Raw genomic sequence first — 16,392 nt, 5'->3', positions numbered from 1 at the left:
GGGGCTAATTCCCACAGTCCAGTCAACTTTTTCAGTGGTTAATCCTGGTCCTCAGACATCGGCTTTAAGTGCAGATTTCTAGAGCCTAAGGACTCCACACCATTTGCAGAGGTGCTGTCTGATGTTCAGCTTGGCTACAAGACAGAGCTAATAGAAAAAAAAAAGAAGCTAGAGCCTTTAACCAGGGCACAGAGGTTCAAAGAACATCTCTGCAAAGAATTTTTCCCCATACACCTTTTATGGCCTAGATGGAGCTGTGGTTCAGCAGTGGCTGAACTGATGGTCTTTGTTTCTGCATTCACAGGGCTTTGTGCTGGGAGATTTCTGTGCCTTGTTGTCCCACAGCAGCCGAGCTGCTTGTACCCGCATCCAAGCCTTGAGGTAGCACAGACAAGAGGGCAGGAGGTGGGGGAGGGCAGGGGCTGCAACCAGCCCGATAATGCCAGGAGTGGGGCAGAGCCTGAGTCCTTCCCTTTTCTTTCCCCAGTTTTCCAGGCGGACTGAGTGAAGAAGTGGAGAGAGATTTTTGCGCTGCTGGGTTCCCAGTGCTTGAGGAGGATTTTAGTGTTGCGCTGGACCAGCTGCATGACACCCATTCACAGGCAGTGGGAGCCCCGAAGGTAGGATGCTGGGGCACAGGAAGTGGGTTGGTTCTGCAGAAGCTGTTGGCTCAAGGTGGCTGTGCGCTGGCACATTGCTTCCTGTGTCTTTCCATGTATTCCCCCAGCTTTGAATGGGAAACAGTCCCCTCTGGGCTTTCCCCCACTAGTGCTTTTGGCTCTTGGCTTTGAATTTGGCAGGGAAGGCCTTGCCATACTAATTGCAGACCACTCAGTTGGCTGGTGCCATAGGGGTTCTAGCTGTGCAGCTCAGCCTTGCAACAGGCAAAGGCAGCTGCAGGCCAGCTGCCTCGCTGAGGTCTCCCCAGCCACCTGGCCTCTGGGAACTGAGAGGCTGTGGCACAGGCTGGTGGGGGAGTTTTTCCACATGTGAAAAGCCAGCCCTGGATGTTGCTTGGACTGGCATGGGCTTTTCTGACAGCCAAGCAGTTTGAAGAGTTTGGAAGTTCTTCAGGTAAAGCGACATGGAGAATCTGAGAAAACCAGCAGAGTCAGCTTCTCAGGAGGGGTGTGATCCACTTCTGGCTGCTTGGCACCCAGGGAAACAGCATTTGGGGTGACAGTTTTTGCTGGGTAATGTGGTATTAGGACCAAGAAAAGTGATCAGAACCTCTTTTCCACACCCATGAGTTCAAACAACTGAGCTCTGCACAGGACAGGAAACCTTGGCCTTGGAGCAGTTATTGTGACATCTTCCCCAATTGCCCACTTGCAGTCTGCCCTAACAAGAAAACACCTTGCTGATGTCATAGTCCAGGAGCTACTCCAGCACTTAATTAATGCATAGATTTACTAGAAACTGAAGTGAGCTCTGATTTGAGGTGTTTGCCAAGTTCGCTGTGAGACAAATAACCATAATTCACACAGCAGTGAGCTGTGTGAATGGGAGCTAATTTTGTTTGTATTTTACGTTCCTTTATCGATTTCTTAATAATTGGTTGCAGTTCAGAAAGCCCATTATCAGACCTGGATACTCTCAACATACATTGCCTTCAGTTCCCTGCTTGCATTTCCTGGTTATTCACATATTTGTTTGCAGTTAAAGCTTGAGCCTTCTAGAGAACACTAATTCCAAACCTCCAGTTGCTAGCAGTGTCTACAACATGTCCTAGACTTACAGCATGCTCCCTTGAAAACAACCTTGCTGCAGTTTTCCAGCTCCTGTGCTGATGTCTGTAGAGCTCTTTCTAGCGAGGCAGTATAAGAAAGAATGCAGAGGAGAGGGCAGCTCTTCCGTTCATTGGCACTGCAGAAGAAGTGCCTGTGACCTTTTGCTTTAAAAGGTTTCTTTTCTGGAAATCTTTGTTTTGTTTAACCTGATTTTCCTGGTGGATTTGTTGGACAGCTACAGAAATAGCAGGAGATAACATAATCTCAAGTAGCAAAGGAAGGAGTTCCAAATTGGCTGAGGGGGAAAGAATTTTGCCCTAGCCTATTTTTAAACTCCCCATTTGCGCTGGCAGCTGTTCCCCACCCAGCCAGCAGCTGGCAGGAGGTGTTCTGGGGCTTTGCTTTCTCTGCAAGTTCCCAGGAGAGCTGCTCTGCCTCTCAGGAGGATGTGTCATGCAGACTGTGGCATTCCAGCTATTTCTAAAGCCGTGAGCAGAGCAGCAGTATCCTCCAGGATTGTTTTGCTCAGCACAAAATAACCAAAGTGGCATGGCTTACCCGTCTCAGGTTTGCTGTCTTTCTTCTATTTGCCATGACCCTTGCGTGTCTGCAGCTGACCCTATCCCTATCTATTTCTTGTCAGCATACATGGACTTTGCTCTTGCATCTCCCCTTTCCAAAGCAGCGAGTGTTCCGTACACTGTCCTACAGGATGCCTGTCTCTCACATCCTCATTTACATCACAGAAGTTCTGGCAGCCCAGATTCTGCCGCTCTGGAAGGTGTGAAGCCCTTGCACAGTCTCATTGCCTTGGTGGGCAAGATACCCTGAACACAAGTAGCTCATAATTGCTAGGTCCAGGTTTCTTTTTTTTTTTTTTTAAATTTTTTGTTCTTTCTTAATTTTTACCTTCCCTCATGCATCCTAAGGGCTGTCTGCAGCAGGACTGTCCCCCACAAAGCTGCAGGCAACCCTGCTGGATACTTTCCCTAGGGTATTTTTGCTGACAGATGATATGAGGTGTGATGGAGGATTGGAGATGAGGTGCACGCTGTGAGTGCAGCATGGCTGGGCATGTGTGCAGTTTGTTTTCCCTATCGCAAAGCTCGGAAGTGGAGAAATGTGGATACTGGATACTGGAGCAAGAGCTGCCCAGGCATGCTTGGGGCTCAGGAAGAGGTGCTGACAAGGATTCTCCCTCTCTTGGCAGATCCCCTCGGTGTCCTGGCAGGATGTTGGTGGGCTACAAGAGGTGAAGAAGGAGATACTGGACACTATCCAGTTGCCTCTGGAGCACCCAGAGCTGCTGTCGCTGGGTCTGTGCCGCTCTGGTCTGCTGCTGTATGGGCCTCCAGGGACAGGGAAGACCTTGCTGGCAAAAGCTGTGGCAACAACATGCACCATGACGTTCCTTAGGTGAAGAGCAAGGGGGGTCACACAATAGGACTGACTTTTCCTGGCAGGGGATGGGCATCCTCTAACTGGCTCCCTCTTCTCTCTGCCCCACAGCGTGAAAGGGCCAGAGCTCATCAACATGTATGTCGGGCAAAGCGAAGAGAATGTGCGCAATGGTAAGGATATACATTCTGCTTCTGCATATGGGAAGACTGGGCTCTTCTGTAGTGCTGAAGGGAAGGACGTAGTGCTTAAACCCCTCTTCTCAACTCCCACCCACAGCTCTCAGCCAGGGCATGTACCCAACTGTCTCCTACACCCAGTCCATTCCCTGCCTTGCTGCTGTTTGCCCTCCTGCTCTCTGCTCCTGTTGCTCTTGTCCCTGGTGTTCCCAACGGGACAGAAGCCTCTCAGAGACACAGCTGAGCCTCGGGGCCCATCCTTCTGGGTGCTGCCTGTCCCTGCTCTACTGAGCCACTCAGGCAGAAGCAGTTGTTGGTGGTGATAGAGTGGGCATCAGGTTTCCATCCATAACTCTTCCCTGCTGGGAGAGTAGCAGGTCCTGTTGCTGTTGACTGCTCCTCCAGGTCTTTTTCACCTTTTGTGCTGTCTCCTTCCAGTGTTTGCCAGAGCCAGGGCAGCTGCTCCCTGCATTATCTTCTTTGATGAACTGGATTCCCTGGCCCCCAGTCGTGGGCGAAGCGGAGATTCAGGGGGTGTCATGGATAGGTAAGTGAGCATCATGTGTCCTTGGGAGAGCAGCAAACCTGCCTCAGCTGCGGGGCAGAGTCCATCCCACCTCTCTTTCTCTACTTTTTCCCCTCCCAGCTCCCTTAAGGGAGCATGGCCTGTTTCCTCTCTCTGAACATTAGTACTGCTGTTTGCATTGCTTTAGGTTCCCAATTGCCCAATCTTGTTGTGCAAACATTTGGTTAAGACAGTCTCCTCCATCTGCTTTTGTGGCTGCCAAGTGCTCCCTTTGGTCTCTCCACAGTCACCCTTCACACCCCTGCTGTGCTCTCCTCCTATTAACTCCTGTTTCAGTGCACTGGGAAACCTTTCAGCTGCTTCTGGTAGAAGCAAAGTGTATACAGCTTAGAGATATACCCAGAAATAGGGTTATTTCCCCCAAGCCTCTTCTGGTGAGCTGGTAGTCCCCATCCAGTCTTTCTCTTTGTCCATGAGGGGTTCTGCAGAATTTTCCAGTGACATCATGTGCTCCTGGCATCCAGCTTCACACACACATAAGACCAGCTCTGGAATGGACTGGGTGTGGTGCTCATTGATCCCAGAACCTGGTGGAGATATCCCTGTGCCAGGAGGCCTGTGTAGCACTGGAATACCGTGTTTGACAGACCAGTTTAAGCCCCGTGGCTGCAGAACTAAATCTACAACATGTGCTGTTCACTGACCTGAGGATTGGAAGTGTTCAAAGCCAGGTTGGATGGGGCCCTGAGCAACCTGGTCTAGTGCAAGGTGTCCCTGCCCGTGGTGGGGGGATTGGAACTAGTTGATCTTTAGGGTCCCTTCCAACCCAAAGCATTCAGTGATTCAGTGACTGGCAGCATAGCTGGCCTGCCAGCATGTCCCTGGCATGGACTGCTGGGCAGCTAGACTTGCTGGGCAGTACCACATTGCAAGGACAGCTAGAACTGGCCAGCACATATGAGTGGGAAACTTCAGCCACAACCATACAAGCCTGTCTGTGTTTGGTCTGTGTTGCCAATGTTAGATAGCAAGTATAAGTTTGTGTGGCCATACTGAAAGGGTTCAGAGCTGAGCAAGACCTGAAGGACTGTCTGGGTACCAGGGATTTGGACTCACTATGCAATGAACCCACATGCTTGCTGTCAGAGAATTCTGGATAGCTTTGTCAGGGTTCTTTAGGGAGGAGAAATAGAAGCTGAAGTCCAAGAAATGGACCTGCCAGTGGACTCGCTTCTTCCTCTTTGCCTTGGTGGCTGAGGAAGACAGTAGGTGACTTGCCAAGGCCTAGTTGTGAGCATCCTGTCTTGCTCCCTGCAGAGTTGTCTCACAGCTCCTGGCAGAGCTTGATGGCCTTCACTCTACCAGAGATGTGTTTGTCATTGGAGCCACGAACAGGCCTGACCTCCTGGACCCAGCTCTGCTCCGGCCAGGCAGGTATGTCACATCCTACCCAGCCTTGCTTCAGGGTAGTTTCCCAGAGCTCTTCAGGCAGGGATGAGCTGGATGGACTGTGTCCCCACCATGCTCCTTCCCCAGAGATTGTTCCTAAAGGTCCCTGGTTCTGGCTTATGAGGGAGATAGGAAGCCAAGAGGAGGCCAGTGCCTGTGGCTGTAGCAGCAGCACAAGATACCACAGCCTGTTCTCCCCACCACTCTGGCTTACTGCCCTAACAGCACAGCAGGGCAATAAGGGACCTGCTGCGGCACCAGACTGATGGAGGAATTGGTCCCCTTGGCCTGTTCTGCAGAATCGCCCCCCAGGTGGTCTTCAAGCCTGTGTCTTGCCCATCTTGGGGCAGAACTGTGTATCAGCTGTTGTTGGACCCTACGTGGTTCCTGTCAGCCCATTTCTCCAGCCTGCCCCTGTCCTTCTGGAGAGCAGCCCTGCTCTCCAGCACATTGACCGCTTGTCCCCAGGCTTTGTATCATCCATGAACTTGACAGCAAAAGGAGCTGTCTCGGGGCCACCCTTCAGTTCCTGGTGCATTGGGCTGAACACAAGGCAGGTTTGCCTTGGCCTGTTCTTGATTGTCCTCTCTTGTCTGACAGGTTTGACAAGCTGGTCTATGTGGGCATAAACGAAGACCGGGAGTCGCAGCTGCAGGTGCTGAGTGCCGTCACCAGGAAGTGAGTGACCCTGTGCTCTCCCAGCAGGCTTCCACAACCCTCCAATGGGTCACAGCCTTCCTGGGGTTGATGCTTAGTGTTCTCCAGCTTGGCTTCATGTCAGAGCTCTGGGCAGCACTTGCGGTCACTGACCCACAGCCAGCAGGTAGGAGAAGAGAATAGAGCAACTTCCAGAAGCAGAATTAGGACTGGTTTTCCTACAAGATGGGAGCAGCTCAGCCTGGCTGTCCAAGTGGAGTGGTTAGTAGAGTTTTCCAGCCACTGTGCCCATATGCTCTTCTTGAGGAGTTCAGCCAAATCTGAACAGTGCTATGAGACTGCAGTGCAGCTGCATGGCAGGAAGCTCCCTTTTGCATCCTGCAAGAATTCCCCCGCTGTTTTGCAGATCCAAGGGTGAAGGCAGCTCCATTCATCACACTACCTCTCTTCCTGTGATGCTCAGGGTTGTTCAGCATGTGCTCCATGTGTCTTTCCAATCTCTGATTGTGTGGGATCTTGTTGAGCAGCAGGGTTTGGCTGCTTCCTCAGCTGCTCTGAGCTCTTGAGAGCATTTCTTAAGGGAGAAGAGGCAAGCCCTGCATTCAAGTACGGAGGTACCACCCACCACAGCTTGGTGAGTGGCTGTGACTCTGCCTCTGCAGGGACTCTGTCATGGATAGCTGTGATTGCTGCTGCCTGTGACAATAAGTTAGTAGGAGAGGCAAGAGTGTGGGCTGGTGGTGAGCAGCTTGTCACACCATGTGTCTTGGCAGCTGTGCCCACTGTCAGTGTGCTGGTCATGCTGAAGGAGGCTTGCTGTCTGCAGCATGGCTCTGATGGGATGGTTTGGTGTTACAGTGGTTTGTACTGTCTGTAATTAAACATGTTCTTACGCAGCCCTGGCTGTAGGCTGTTCCCAGGCATGCAGAGCACTTAATTTATCTAAGTGAGAAGTCAAGCACCAAGTGCATAAACAGATGGTGTTCTAGAGAGTTCATCCTGCACCATGGCTCCAAGACTGCTCCATGCATCCTTTGTGCTTCCTAACAGGTACCCACAACCAGAGAGGCCCAGACAAATTTTGGGTGCCTCATCCTTGGAAGTGTTCAAGGCCAGGATGGATGGGGCTGGTAGCAACCTCATTTAGTGGAAGGTGTCTCTGCCCATGATGGGGGGGTTGGAACCAGATGACCTTTAAGGTCCCTTCCAACCCAGACAGACCATGCTGTGCTGTGATGCTGTGATTCAAAATTGCCTTTGGTTCTGCAGAGAAGACCTTGCTGCAGGGAAATTTCTGAGAGGTGACTATGTTGAAAAAAACCAATAAACTTTGATTTTTTTTTTTAATACTTTTTTTTTTAAGCATGCAGATCACAGTCCAGAAGCAGCTAAACATGAGTACTCTGATTCTTCCTGCCGAGTCACACTGGCTGTCACAGCTTTCCTGGTCTGTTTTTTATGTGGCTTTTACACCTGCATTTTTCTCTCTTGGCAGGTTTAAACTGGATCCTTCTGTGAATCTCACCACCATCCTAGAAAAATGTCCAGCTCAGCTGACAGGAGCCGACATCTACGCGCTGTGCTCAGACGCCATGATGTGCGCTGTCAAACGCAAGGTGGAATGGATTGAGGAAGGTAGGAGCCCTGCCCTTACTTGTTCCACGTGTTGGAGCAGCCCAGCGCAGGGGCAGAGCGGAGAGTTACCACTGCTGTGTGAGGGCTGTGTGAGAAGGCCCTCGTCAGCTTTAGAACCACAATGCTGGGCTCTGGGTTACTGGCTGGCAGGCAGTTTCTACAGATGTGGTCATCACCTCCAGTGGTTGGCCTCAGGGGGAAGGAGTGAGACAGGTTTTCATTGCAGTCTCTGGTGGCTGGAGAGTGGGGCTGTTGGATCTTGCCAGCCACCCCTGCATTTGTCTCTCAGCCCTTTCCTGTTCTTTCTCTTATGCAGGGCTGGATACTGAGAGCTCTGCTCTGATCCTGACCATGGAAGACTTTCTGCAGGCTGCTGCGAGGTTGCAGCCATCAGTCTCTGAGCAGGAGCTGCTCAGGTACAGACTCATCCAGCAGAAGTTTGCAGCCTGCTAATGCTCGGCAAAGCTGGGACTGGAGGAGTGATGAGAACAGGCCCAAAAAGGCACCCACATGCTCTTCTCTGATGCCTCCTGGGCCCCCTTCTTTCGAGCTTGGGTGGAAATAGTGGCTGTGCAGTTTCCTGAGCCAAAGCCTGATGGAAATGCTGCAGTGCTCAGCCAGGAGGGTGGTGGGTCCCTCACATCTGGTGCAGCACATGGTGGCTGCTGGGAGCATGGATGACTTCCTCCTGGGGAGGAAGCTGAATCCCACGGTTGTGGGCAATTGTAGGAGTGTCTCCATGGGTGACAGGGCATTGGTAGGGGAGCAAGACTCAAACTGCATCCAGTTTGTCAGCAAAGCGCAGGGCTGGAGGCAGCTGCTTGTTGGGGTGTCAGCCCCTCCCCAGTGAGGGGTGCTGGCTGGAGGGCAGCAGCACACTGCTGCTCCAGCTGGCCTGGACTTAATGTAGTCTCTGAATAAAATACAGGGGTTTTAGCACTAGGTATTCACTGCCTGACCTCAAGTTGTTGCTTGCTGATGGTGGCTGTAGGCTTGGAAAGGTCCCTGCAAGCCCCTGGGTGGGCTGGGTGTTACACTGTCCTGCAGATAGAGTGGGGAGCACATCTGTGAGCTGGGCTGGGACCACTCTCGTTCCACTAGAATGGCTGGAGCTCATGGTAGATGAGGAGAGCTTCAGGGAATGGGGCTTGCTTTGCTGGGAGCTGAGCTCTGTCTGCAGAGGGAGCCTAGTGCTTCCTGGAGGTGCTGGCTGACAGGACATGAGGCAAGGGGGGCAAGTGGCAGCAAAGAAATTTCCAGTGGATAAGAGGAAAAACTTGTCACACAGCGAGGGAGGGCTTCAGCCTTGGAAATACTCAAACCTTGGCTGGAGCTGCCCTGTCTGCACTAACTTGTGCTGAGCACCAGTTGGCCCAGACCCCCTGCAAGTCCTGTCTCACCTCCCTCTGCAGCCTCACAGCAGCTGCTGGCAGCAGTGTGTATGCCCGGCTTCCCGGCCTTTACCAGGGGTGCCAAACAAATGGCACTTGAGCTGTGTGTGGCCACCAGCTGGCCAGCAGCTGCCACCGCCCGGTCCCTGCAGCTGCTGGTGCAGCCCCGGGGCAGCCTCATGCCCAGCCAGGGGCCCATGTGTGCCCCAGCCCAAGGGGTTGCTGGTGCCGGGCTTTGCCCCGCTGCTGTCGGCACTGAGCCTGCTGGCAGCTGGATCCCTGGGCCAAGGGGTGTGGCTGTGAAGGCCTGCTCCCCACTGAGCTCCTCCACAAAGGACTGGCTCCCTAGCAGCTTGTGGCATTCCACGTGTGAAGCTGCAGCTGGTGCATGCCTGGAGCCCTGTTGCTCCAGCTCTGGCAGCTTAGCGTGTTTGGGCAGAGCTGTCCCTGACCGCACTGCACTGTGCTACTGGATCTGAGCATCACATCTTCCCTGGGGTGAAAAGGAGGGAGCTGCAGCCACAGCAAAAGCACTGGTAGAGGCTCCAATGTGGGAGCCCCAGTGGGGGGAGGGGGGTGGTTACCCCCGGGATGGGGCTGAGGGGTGTCAAGCAAAGAAGTCAGCAACTGGTTGAGAGGTGGAGGGGAGAAAACAGGTTGCAGCACACTCCTGTGAGCAGTTCTGCAGTGGGCTCAGCAGGGATGTGTAACCACCTGGGAGCCAGCTCACCCTTGTCTCCAAGAGGACCCCCAAACCCCACACCACAGGCATGGCTGGCACCTGCATCTGGGGGCTCAGAGGTGAAACTGTACCTGCACCCACCCCATGCTTCCCCCAGGCTGTGGCTGTCCCCCTTGCCCCATACCCTGCCCGTACAGGGACACACGGACCATGATCTCCAGTAGCTCTCACAAGTGTTCTTAATTAAGGAGCGGCATCTCCCAGGCAGCTCTCAGCAATGTCCCCACCCCCTGCTCGTCCCCAGAGCTGCTCGCAGCTCTCAGCCACCACAGTCCCATCTCCATGGCCCCCTCAGCCTGTCTTCTTCACGACATGGATGAAGTAGCAGGGCACATGGGCCTGTCCCGGCGTGTAGGGCTGGAAGTCGCCCAGGACACTGTGCTGGCACTTCCCTTGGAAGGCACCTTTCAGCAGAGCTGTGAAGGCCTCCAGCCGGTGTGGGTAGTATGAGAGCCGAAACTTGCTGCAAGGAGGCAATGCTGGTGAGGCCTGGGGACAGTGGGGCACAGTGCCAGCCACCCCCCTGCTAAGAGCCACCTCTGCAGCCCCTCTCACCTCAGCTCCGGGTCTGCCCCCGCCTCAGTGGGGGGGACCTGCACCGTGTAGTCCAGGGTCACCATGTGTGCCTTGTTGTTTACCAGCAGCACTGAGGTGGTGATGTCCTTGGTCAAGTCACTCTGGGAGACCACAGGAGGACTCAGTGGCCCCCAGCCTGGGCAGTCCTGCTGCCTGCCCCACCCGGGGCCATGGGGCTGGGGCAGAGGGGATTGGGATGGGGCAGGGGCTGCCAGCCACCCACCTTGTAGTAGATGTTCTTGCCAGGCGGTGCACAGCCCGTGGCCAGGATGTGATCATAGTTGCGGTGGTCAATGACCAGGACACCCCCCGGCCGCACCATGCTGGCAATGTTCCTCAGGGCCAGCTTGTGGTCACTCTGGTCCCCTGGGGAGGAAATGGTGGTGTCTCCAGGCACTGGCTGTACCCCATGGCACAGCCCATAAGGCCCCATCTTACCCATGTAGACACACACATATACCCCTTCCCCTACCATCTCCCCCCAGTCTCAGGTTGGAGAACCGACAGCATCAGCTCAGGCACATTCTCAGCCTCACATGGGGAACCCACCACCCCACTTGTGGCACAAGTCTGGGTGTGCCTCCAGTCTTGCCAGAGCTGTGACATAAATGCACACAACCTCCTCCACCGCCACTATGGAACCCAATGAGCCCACTCATGTCACGAACTGGGGCATGTTCTCAGCCTCCCTGGAGATGCACCATGACACAGCAGCTCCACTGTGTGTTATCCCCTGTCCTGCCAATGGCAGGAGTTAGGGCACATTCTCAGCCTGCAGGAGACGGTGTGCACAGGTACTCCCCCTCCCCTCCCTCCAACTCACCTTTGAAGTCAGGCAGGTGTGCAAAGGAGTTGCCGAGGCAGATGACTGCATCAAATCCGTCCCCTGGTTTCTCCAGGTCCTTCTCCAGTGTGAGCCAGTTGGCCTCCTCAATGACTGCAGCACAGGGAAATGGATGAGGGCAGGGACACGCAACAGCCTCCCCTGCCTGCAAGACCCCATCCCAGCACCACCTAGCCCTTCCCTGGCCCCTGCAGGTGCTGGATCTAGTCTGTGGCCAGCAGCCAGGCAGGCAAGAACCATGGCTTGGGTTTGCCGAGGAGCTGGCACCAGCAGGTCCCTGCCTGTCCCTGCAACAAGGCCACCCGGCCAGCAGCAACCCCAGACGAGGGGCCTGAGCACTGCGAGGGGCCAGAGACACTACAAGAGAGGGGCACAGGGCAGAGTCCCGTGCGCCGCGGTGGGGTGTCAGTGTCCCCACGCCTCTCCCGGTCCCTACAGTCCCCGCACCCCATCGGTCGAAGGGCTCCTCTTTGCGCCGCTCCCAGCGCTCCTTCAGCGCGTACTTGAGCATCTTGTCGCTGGCGTCGACGCTGGTCACCTGGAAGCCCTCCTCGAGCAGCATGATGGAGTCCACCCTGGGGACACGGCTGTCAGCAGGACCGAGCTGAGGGGGTCGGGAGGGCTTCAAGGGAGGGGGACACTGGGGATGGCCGAGGGCACCGAGGCCCCGGGTAATCCCGGGCAGCGGGGAGGGACACCCGGCAGGGCAGGCGGGCGCGGGGCGCGGTGCCTCACCCAGTGCCGCAGGCCACGTCGAGGACGGAGCGGCAGCGGTGCTGGCGGAGCAGCGCCAGGAGCCAGCTGCGGTACTCGGCCGTGCGGCTCCGCGTGTCCCCGATGTACAGCTGCCACACGCGGGCCGCCTGCCCGTCTGCGTACTGGTCCGGCAGCCCCTCCGCCGCCACCCCCAGCGACCGCGTCCGGTACACGCTGTCCACCATCCCGCCGACACGGACACCGACCCGGCCCCGGACACCGACACGGCCCTCGCGGCCCCGCTGCGCCGCGAGACCCCGCCCCCGCCCGCCCGCCAATCGCCGCCGTGCCCGCCCCCGCCCGCCCGCCAATCGCCGCCGTGTCCGCCCCCGCCCGCCCACCCGCCAATCGCCGCTCCGACCGCGCCCCTCCCGAAACCACGCCCCCCGCGGCAGCCCCGCCAATCCCGGCCGCGCCCTCTAATCCCCGCCCCCGGCCCGGCCAATCACCGCTCGCCTGGCGCCCCCCCGCGGCCCCGACCTTCGGCCCGGCAGGGTCAGGGCCCGCCCGCAGCAGGATCTGCGCTCGTCCCAGCACCGCGGGCGAAGAAGGGCCGGCAGCGGAGGCTCTGGGGAAAACGTCTTTATTTACAGTCCCGGCTCGGTGCGAAGAGCCGGCGCCGGGGCAGCACTCGCAGCCTCCCGGAGCTGAAGCCCCCGGCAGGGACGCACAACAGGGCTGGGTCCGCGGCTCCGTGACACCTAATCGCAGGATGGCACCCAGGCTGACAAGGCAGGACCGGGCGCTCTGGTCTCCCCCGGGTTGCAAGTCCCTTTTCCTTTGGTACCCACAGGCACAACGGGTTGAAACCCCAGAGCAGGCAGCCGCGGGGGCTGGGGCTGCGTGTCTACAGCTCATCAGCTGGGCTGTGGGTGAGTGGAGCCTTCTCCTGAACCCCCTCCTCCAGGGCCTCCCCTGTGTCCAGGAGGCTGGCAGCTCCCACGCTCTCATCCTTCTGGTCCTTTTTCTTCTTCTTCCCGCTCTTTTTTTTGCTCTGCTTCTCCTCCACACTTGCCAAGTCGCCCTTCTTGCCAGTCCACTTCTCTGCCAGGCAGCCTGGGGAAGAGAGGGGCAGAGTGGGCTCTGAGGGAGAGGCAAGGTTCCCTGTGCCCTGGGCAAGGCTCCCCTGCCCTTCCTGCACGGCCCCTGGCAGCAGCCAGGACTTACTTGTATCCTTTCCTTTTAGCACATGGTTGGCACAGAGAAACTGGGAGAGATCCTCCGTCTGGTGATGCCTGTACCAGTCCTCGATCACATCTTCATACTCCTCCACCAGCACATCGCACTAGGCAGAGAGGAGAGCCCAGCTCCAGACACATGCTGGTGCAGCAGGACCAGGACGGCAGGTCCTGCTAACACCCTGCTTCCAGCAGCGCACCCTTAGACTCTCTCCCCTTCTACTCTGGCCCACCAGGTCACAGAATCCACTGAGGACCAGTCCCACTGGTCTAGGTACCTGCTTTTTGAGGTCAGCCACCTCAGCGGAGGTCTCGTTCCACAGCTCATAGGGGATGTCCATCACCACCTTGACGCCCTTGTGCACCAGGTTGTGCAGGGTCTCGAATGTCTCCGACATGCCCTGAAGGAGCAGAGCTGCCTGGTCAGGTGGTGCTCTTCCTGCCAGGCTCCCGCTCTCCCCTCCCAGTATTAGCCACACAACCCTGCCGAGCAATGCAGGAACGTGCAAGCCAGACAAAGTCAGGCCCCTGGGGGGAGCCTTACCCCCCAGGTAAGGCATTACCAGGAGGGAGTTCAAGTGGCAACAAGTCCCTGTCTGCAAACGTGGTTCCAAAACCAACAGGAAGACAGCCTCTGGTTCCCTCCATGCAGGCGAGGGCAGGGGCCTGCCCACCGCCACCAAGGACAGCACCCCATACCTGACTTGGGGGGCAGCATGGCCTCTGATGCTGGGCACTGGCAGGGGATCCAGAGGATGGGAAGAATGAATGTGATTTGTCACCCTGGCAGTGCAGGAGACATTTGGGAGCAGGGAACTGGAGGACAGACCTCACCTTCGCGAATCTGTTACTGCCGCTCCTCTCCTTGTGCAGGTTGTAATCCAACAGCCGCTTGCAGATGTTCTCTGTCACCTCGATTAACCGTATGTCCCTGCACGAAGATGAGGGCTCAGGCTTAGCATGGCCCCCCAGGAACAGCCTCTCAAAGCCCTCAGCTCTGCAGACCACAGGCAGGGACAGCAGCAGGAGACCCCCATCCCACTCCTACTTACGACTGGGTGTACTTGACGGCAGAGCCCTTCCCGTCCAGGAAGCCGTACTTGGTGTCAATCACCTCCTTGGTCTTGCCAGTCTCCTCAAAAGCAGATTTCAGCTCCACAGCCACGTACTTGCACACTGCAGGGAGGAGAGCACAGGCAAGTTAGGGGGTGTCACTGTTCTGATGGCCAGTGGGACGGAGCAGCTGGGACAGCAGCAGGAACTAGCCCAGGAGCCAGGCACACCAAATCTGCTGTGAACACAAAACACACCTTGGCTGCTCAAAGAAATAACCAGGAATGGCTCAACTGCTTCCACTGGAGAACTCCTGAAGCAGGAACACCGAAAACAATGCTTCAGTGTAAGCCAGCCACTACGGCACAGCTGGGAAGTCAGACAGGGCCAGTTCTGCCTGCAGGTTTCCCCCCGAAGCTTCTACCTCCACAACACAAGCTGCTCTCTTCCTCTTGAAGAGGACAGGATCTTTTCGCAATGCATGTCCCAGCATGGGTCGTAGTTTCTCCTCGTGACCACAAAACATCCCACCTGGTAATGGTTCCCTCAGTGCTCTGGGGACACAGGGACTGTGCTGGGGACCAAGCGGCTGGCAGGGCCCAGTGGGCTGGGTGGCAGGACAAGGTGCTGGCTATGGACTGTGCCGCTGCCAGAGAGGCCATGAACTCAGGCAACACTGCAGCAGAGATCACAGCACCAACAGCTTTAGAACGCAGTGCATGGTTTCTTTTATAAAACTAAAAAAAAGCTTTATTTCTTCTGTAAAAAGAGTTCAACAGAGCTACAGAAAAAGAGAGCAGGAGAAATATCTCAGGCATTTACAGCTGGAAATGTAGAGGGGTGGAAAGGAGGCACTGTGTCGGAGGGGTGAAAGCCAGGACTGGTGTGGCCCTTGCTTGCCCAAAACTAGGATTGCGGGAAGCTGGAGAAAGTTTTGTCCTCTGCTGTTTGTCAGGAGCCATCTCTTCTTCAAGCCCCACTTCAGGAGAAGGGCCAAGCCCCAGCAAGAGTTGTCTGGTGGCAGCAATGAGACATTGTCCCAGGCAATGATGTGAGCAGAGGGTCGTGCCACAGGCAGGAAGAGAGCAAGGTGGCTTCTCCAGAGCTCCCATGCATATGTTGAGAATCCCTGTGTGCACCTCCTGCACGATCTTTTCTCTGCTGGCACCAGGGGCTGGAGGTGGCTGCAGCCATTTCTCAGATGGGATGAGCGTTCATTCCTGCAGCCCCTCTGGACTCAGGCCTTGAGGATGTCCCTTTCCACACCATACCTGCTGCAGTGTCTCCACACATGCCAGGTGTGCTCACTGCTGGATCCAGTTATCCAGGTGCTGCCCACAGCTATTGCTGCACACTGGCACAGGTTCCAAGCCTGGGCAGGAAGAGGAGCATAGGCTGGTCAGTGCTCGCTCTGATGCTTCTCTGAGGATGCAGGTGTCACAGCAGAGCTCGGACATCAGTGTCTCCAGAGCTACTTCCTCAGAAGGGAAAGCTTTGTAAAGAGCTCCATATTTCTTTACTTTCTCTTTGCCGTCCAGCTCCACCTGTCCCTACACAGCAAAGGCGGAGGAAACCGCAGCAAACAGCAAATGTCCGTCACGACCTGCCCTGGATTGCCTGTGAACCAAGGAACTGCTCAGGGAGGAAGCGTCGCGGAGACGAACTGTAAGCAGCAGAAACGAGCAGCCCCAGCTACGAACCGGGGACACCGGTGCCCGCGGGCAGGAGGCGGGCAGAGGGGCAGCCCGCAGTGGCGCAGCCCCGCACCAGAAACCCCCAGCTCGAACAGGCAGCCGGCGACGGCCGATCCCCCCGGCTCCCTGCGGCCCCGCTTACCCTCGCACTTGCTGGGCAGCCGCACCCAGTCCGAGTCGTCGCCCCTCGCCAGCGCCGCCGCCGCCATCAGCATCACCAGCAGCGCTGCCCCCGCCACCGCCGCCGCCATGGCTCCGCTTCCGGGGCGCGCTCCCGCCGCGCCCCACCCGGTAACCATAGCGACCGAGCCGCGCCGGCCAATCCCGGCGGCGCGCGTGGCCCTCACGACCAATCCCCGCCCGCCTATCCCAGCGGCGCGCGGCCACGCCGGGCGGTCCCGCCGAGCGCCCACGTGGCCCCGATGCGAACGGCCGCCCCCGGGGTCCTTCCCTGCCCTGGAATTCTGGGAACCTTCCCCCCGAGGTATCTTGGGCTCCCTTCCTATTCTCCAGGTAATTCCGGGGCCATGCCACCCACAGGAACATGGCAGCCCCTCTCTCTTGTCCCCCCAACACAATATTCC

General features: G+C 56.7%; 3 protein-coding genes across 3 annotated transcripts; 1 reads left to right on the top strand and 2 right to left on the bottom strand.

Annotated features, from left to right (window-relative positions):
• Positions 1 to 286: 286 nt before the first annotated feature.
• On the top strand, positions 287 to 8,522 carry LOC113982028 (peroxisome assembly factor 2-like; the record flags this gene model as incomplete). Its single annotated transcript, XM_039381004.1, has 9 exons — positions 287 to 381; positions 488 to 620; positions 2,941 to 3,146; positions 3,240 to 3,301; positions 3,746 to 3,854; positions 5,151 to 5,267; positions 5,883 to 5,960; positions 7,435 to 7,574; positions 7,891 to 8,522. Coding segments are annotated over 9 exons (1,077 nt in total), but the record flags the coding sequence as incomplete, so codon positions are not given.
• Positions 8,523 to 9,863: 1,341 nt separating this feature from the next.
• On the bottom strand, positions 9,864 to 12,173 carry GNMT (glycine N-methyltransferase). The gene is made up of 6 exons (XM_027709826.1): positions 11,863 to 12,173; positions 11,575 to 11,702; positions 11,107 to 11,220; positions 10,507 to 10,649; positions 10,263 to 10,384; positions 9,864 to 10,170 (listed from the first exon to the last, which is right to left on the bottom strand). Exons 1-6 carry the CDS (start codon positions 12,066 to 12,068, stop codon positions 9,999 to 10,001), a joined length of 885 nt encoding a protein of 294 aa, XP_027565627.1. The 5' UTR covers positions 12,069 to 12,173; the 3' UTR covers positions 9,864 to 9,998.
• A 277-nt stretch (positions 12,174 to 12,450) lies between these two features.
• Positions 12,451 to 16,082, bottom strand: CNPY3 (canopy FGF signaling regulator 3). The gene is made up of 6 exons (XM_027709827.2): positions 15,951 to 16,082; positions 14,114 to 14,237; positions 13,896 to 13,992; positions 13,340 to 13,462; positions 13,051 to 13,168; positions 12,451 to 12,939 (listed from the first exon to the last, which is right to left on the bottom strand). The coding sequence occupies exons 1-6, from the start codon at positions 16,057 to 16,059 to the stop codon at positions 12,731 to 12,733; spliced, it is 780 nt and encodes a 259-aa protein (XP_027565628.1). The 5' UTR covers positions 16,060 to 16,082; the 3' UTR covers positions 12,451 to 12,730.
• Between the last annotated feature and the right edge of the window lie 310 nt (positions 16,083 to 16,392).

This window comes from Pipra filicauda, unplaced genomic scaffold, assembly GCF_003945595.2.
Source record: "Pipra filicauda isolate LSUMZ 115617 unplaced genomic scaffold, ASM394559v2 scaffold109_size3271384_pilon, whole genome shotgun sequence".
Taxonomy (NCBI): domain Eukaryota; kingdom Metazoa; phylum Chordata; class Aves; order Passeriformes; family Pipridae; genus Pipra; species Pipra filicauda.
The sequence above is the reverse complement of the archived record's forward strand: the minus strand, read 5'-3'. Positions and strand labels throughout refer to the sequence as shown.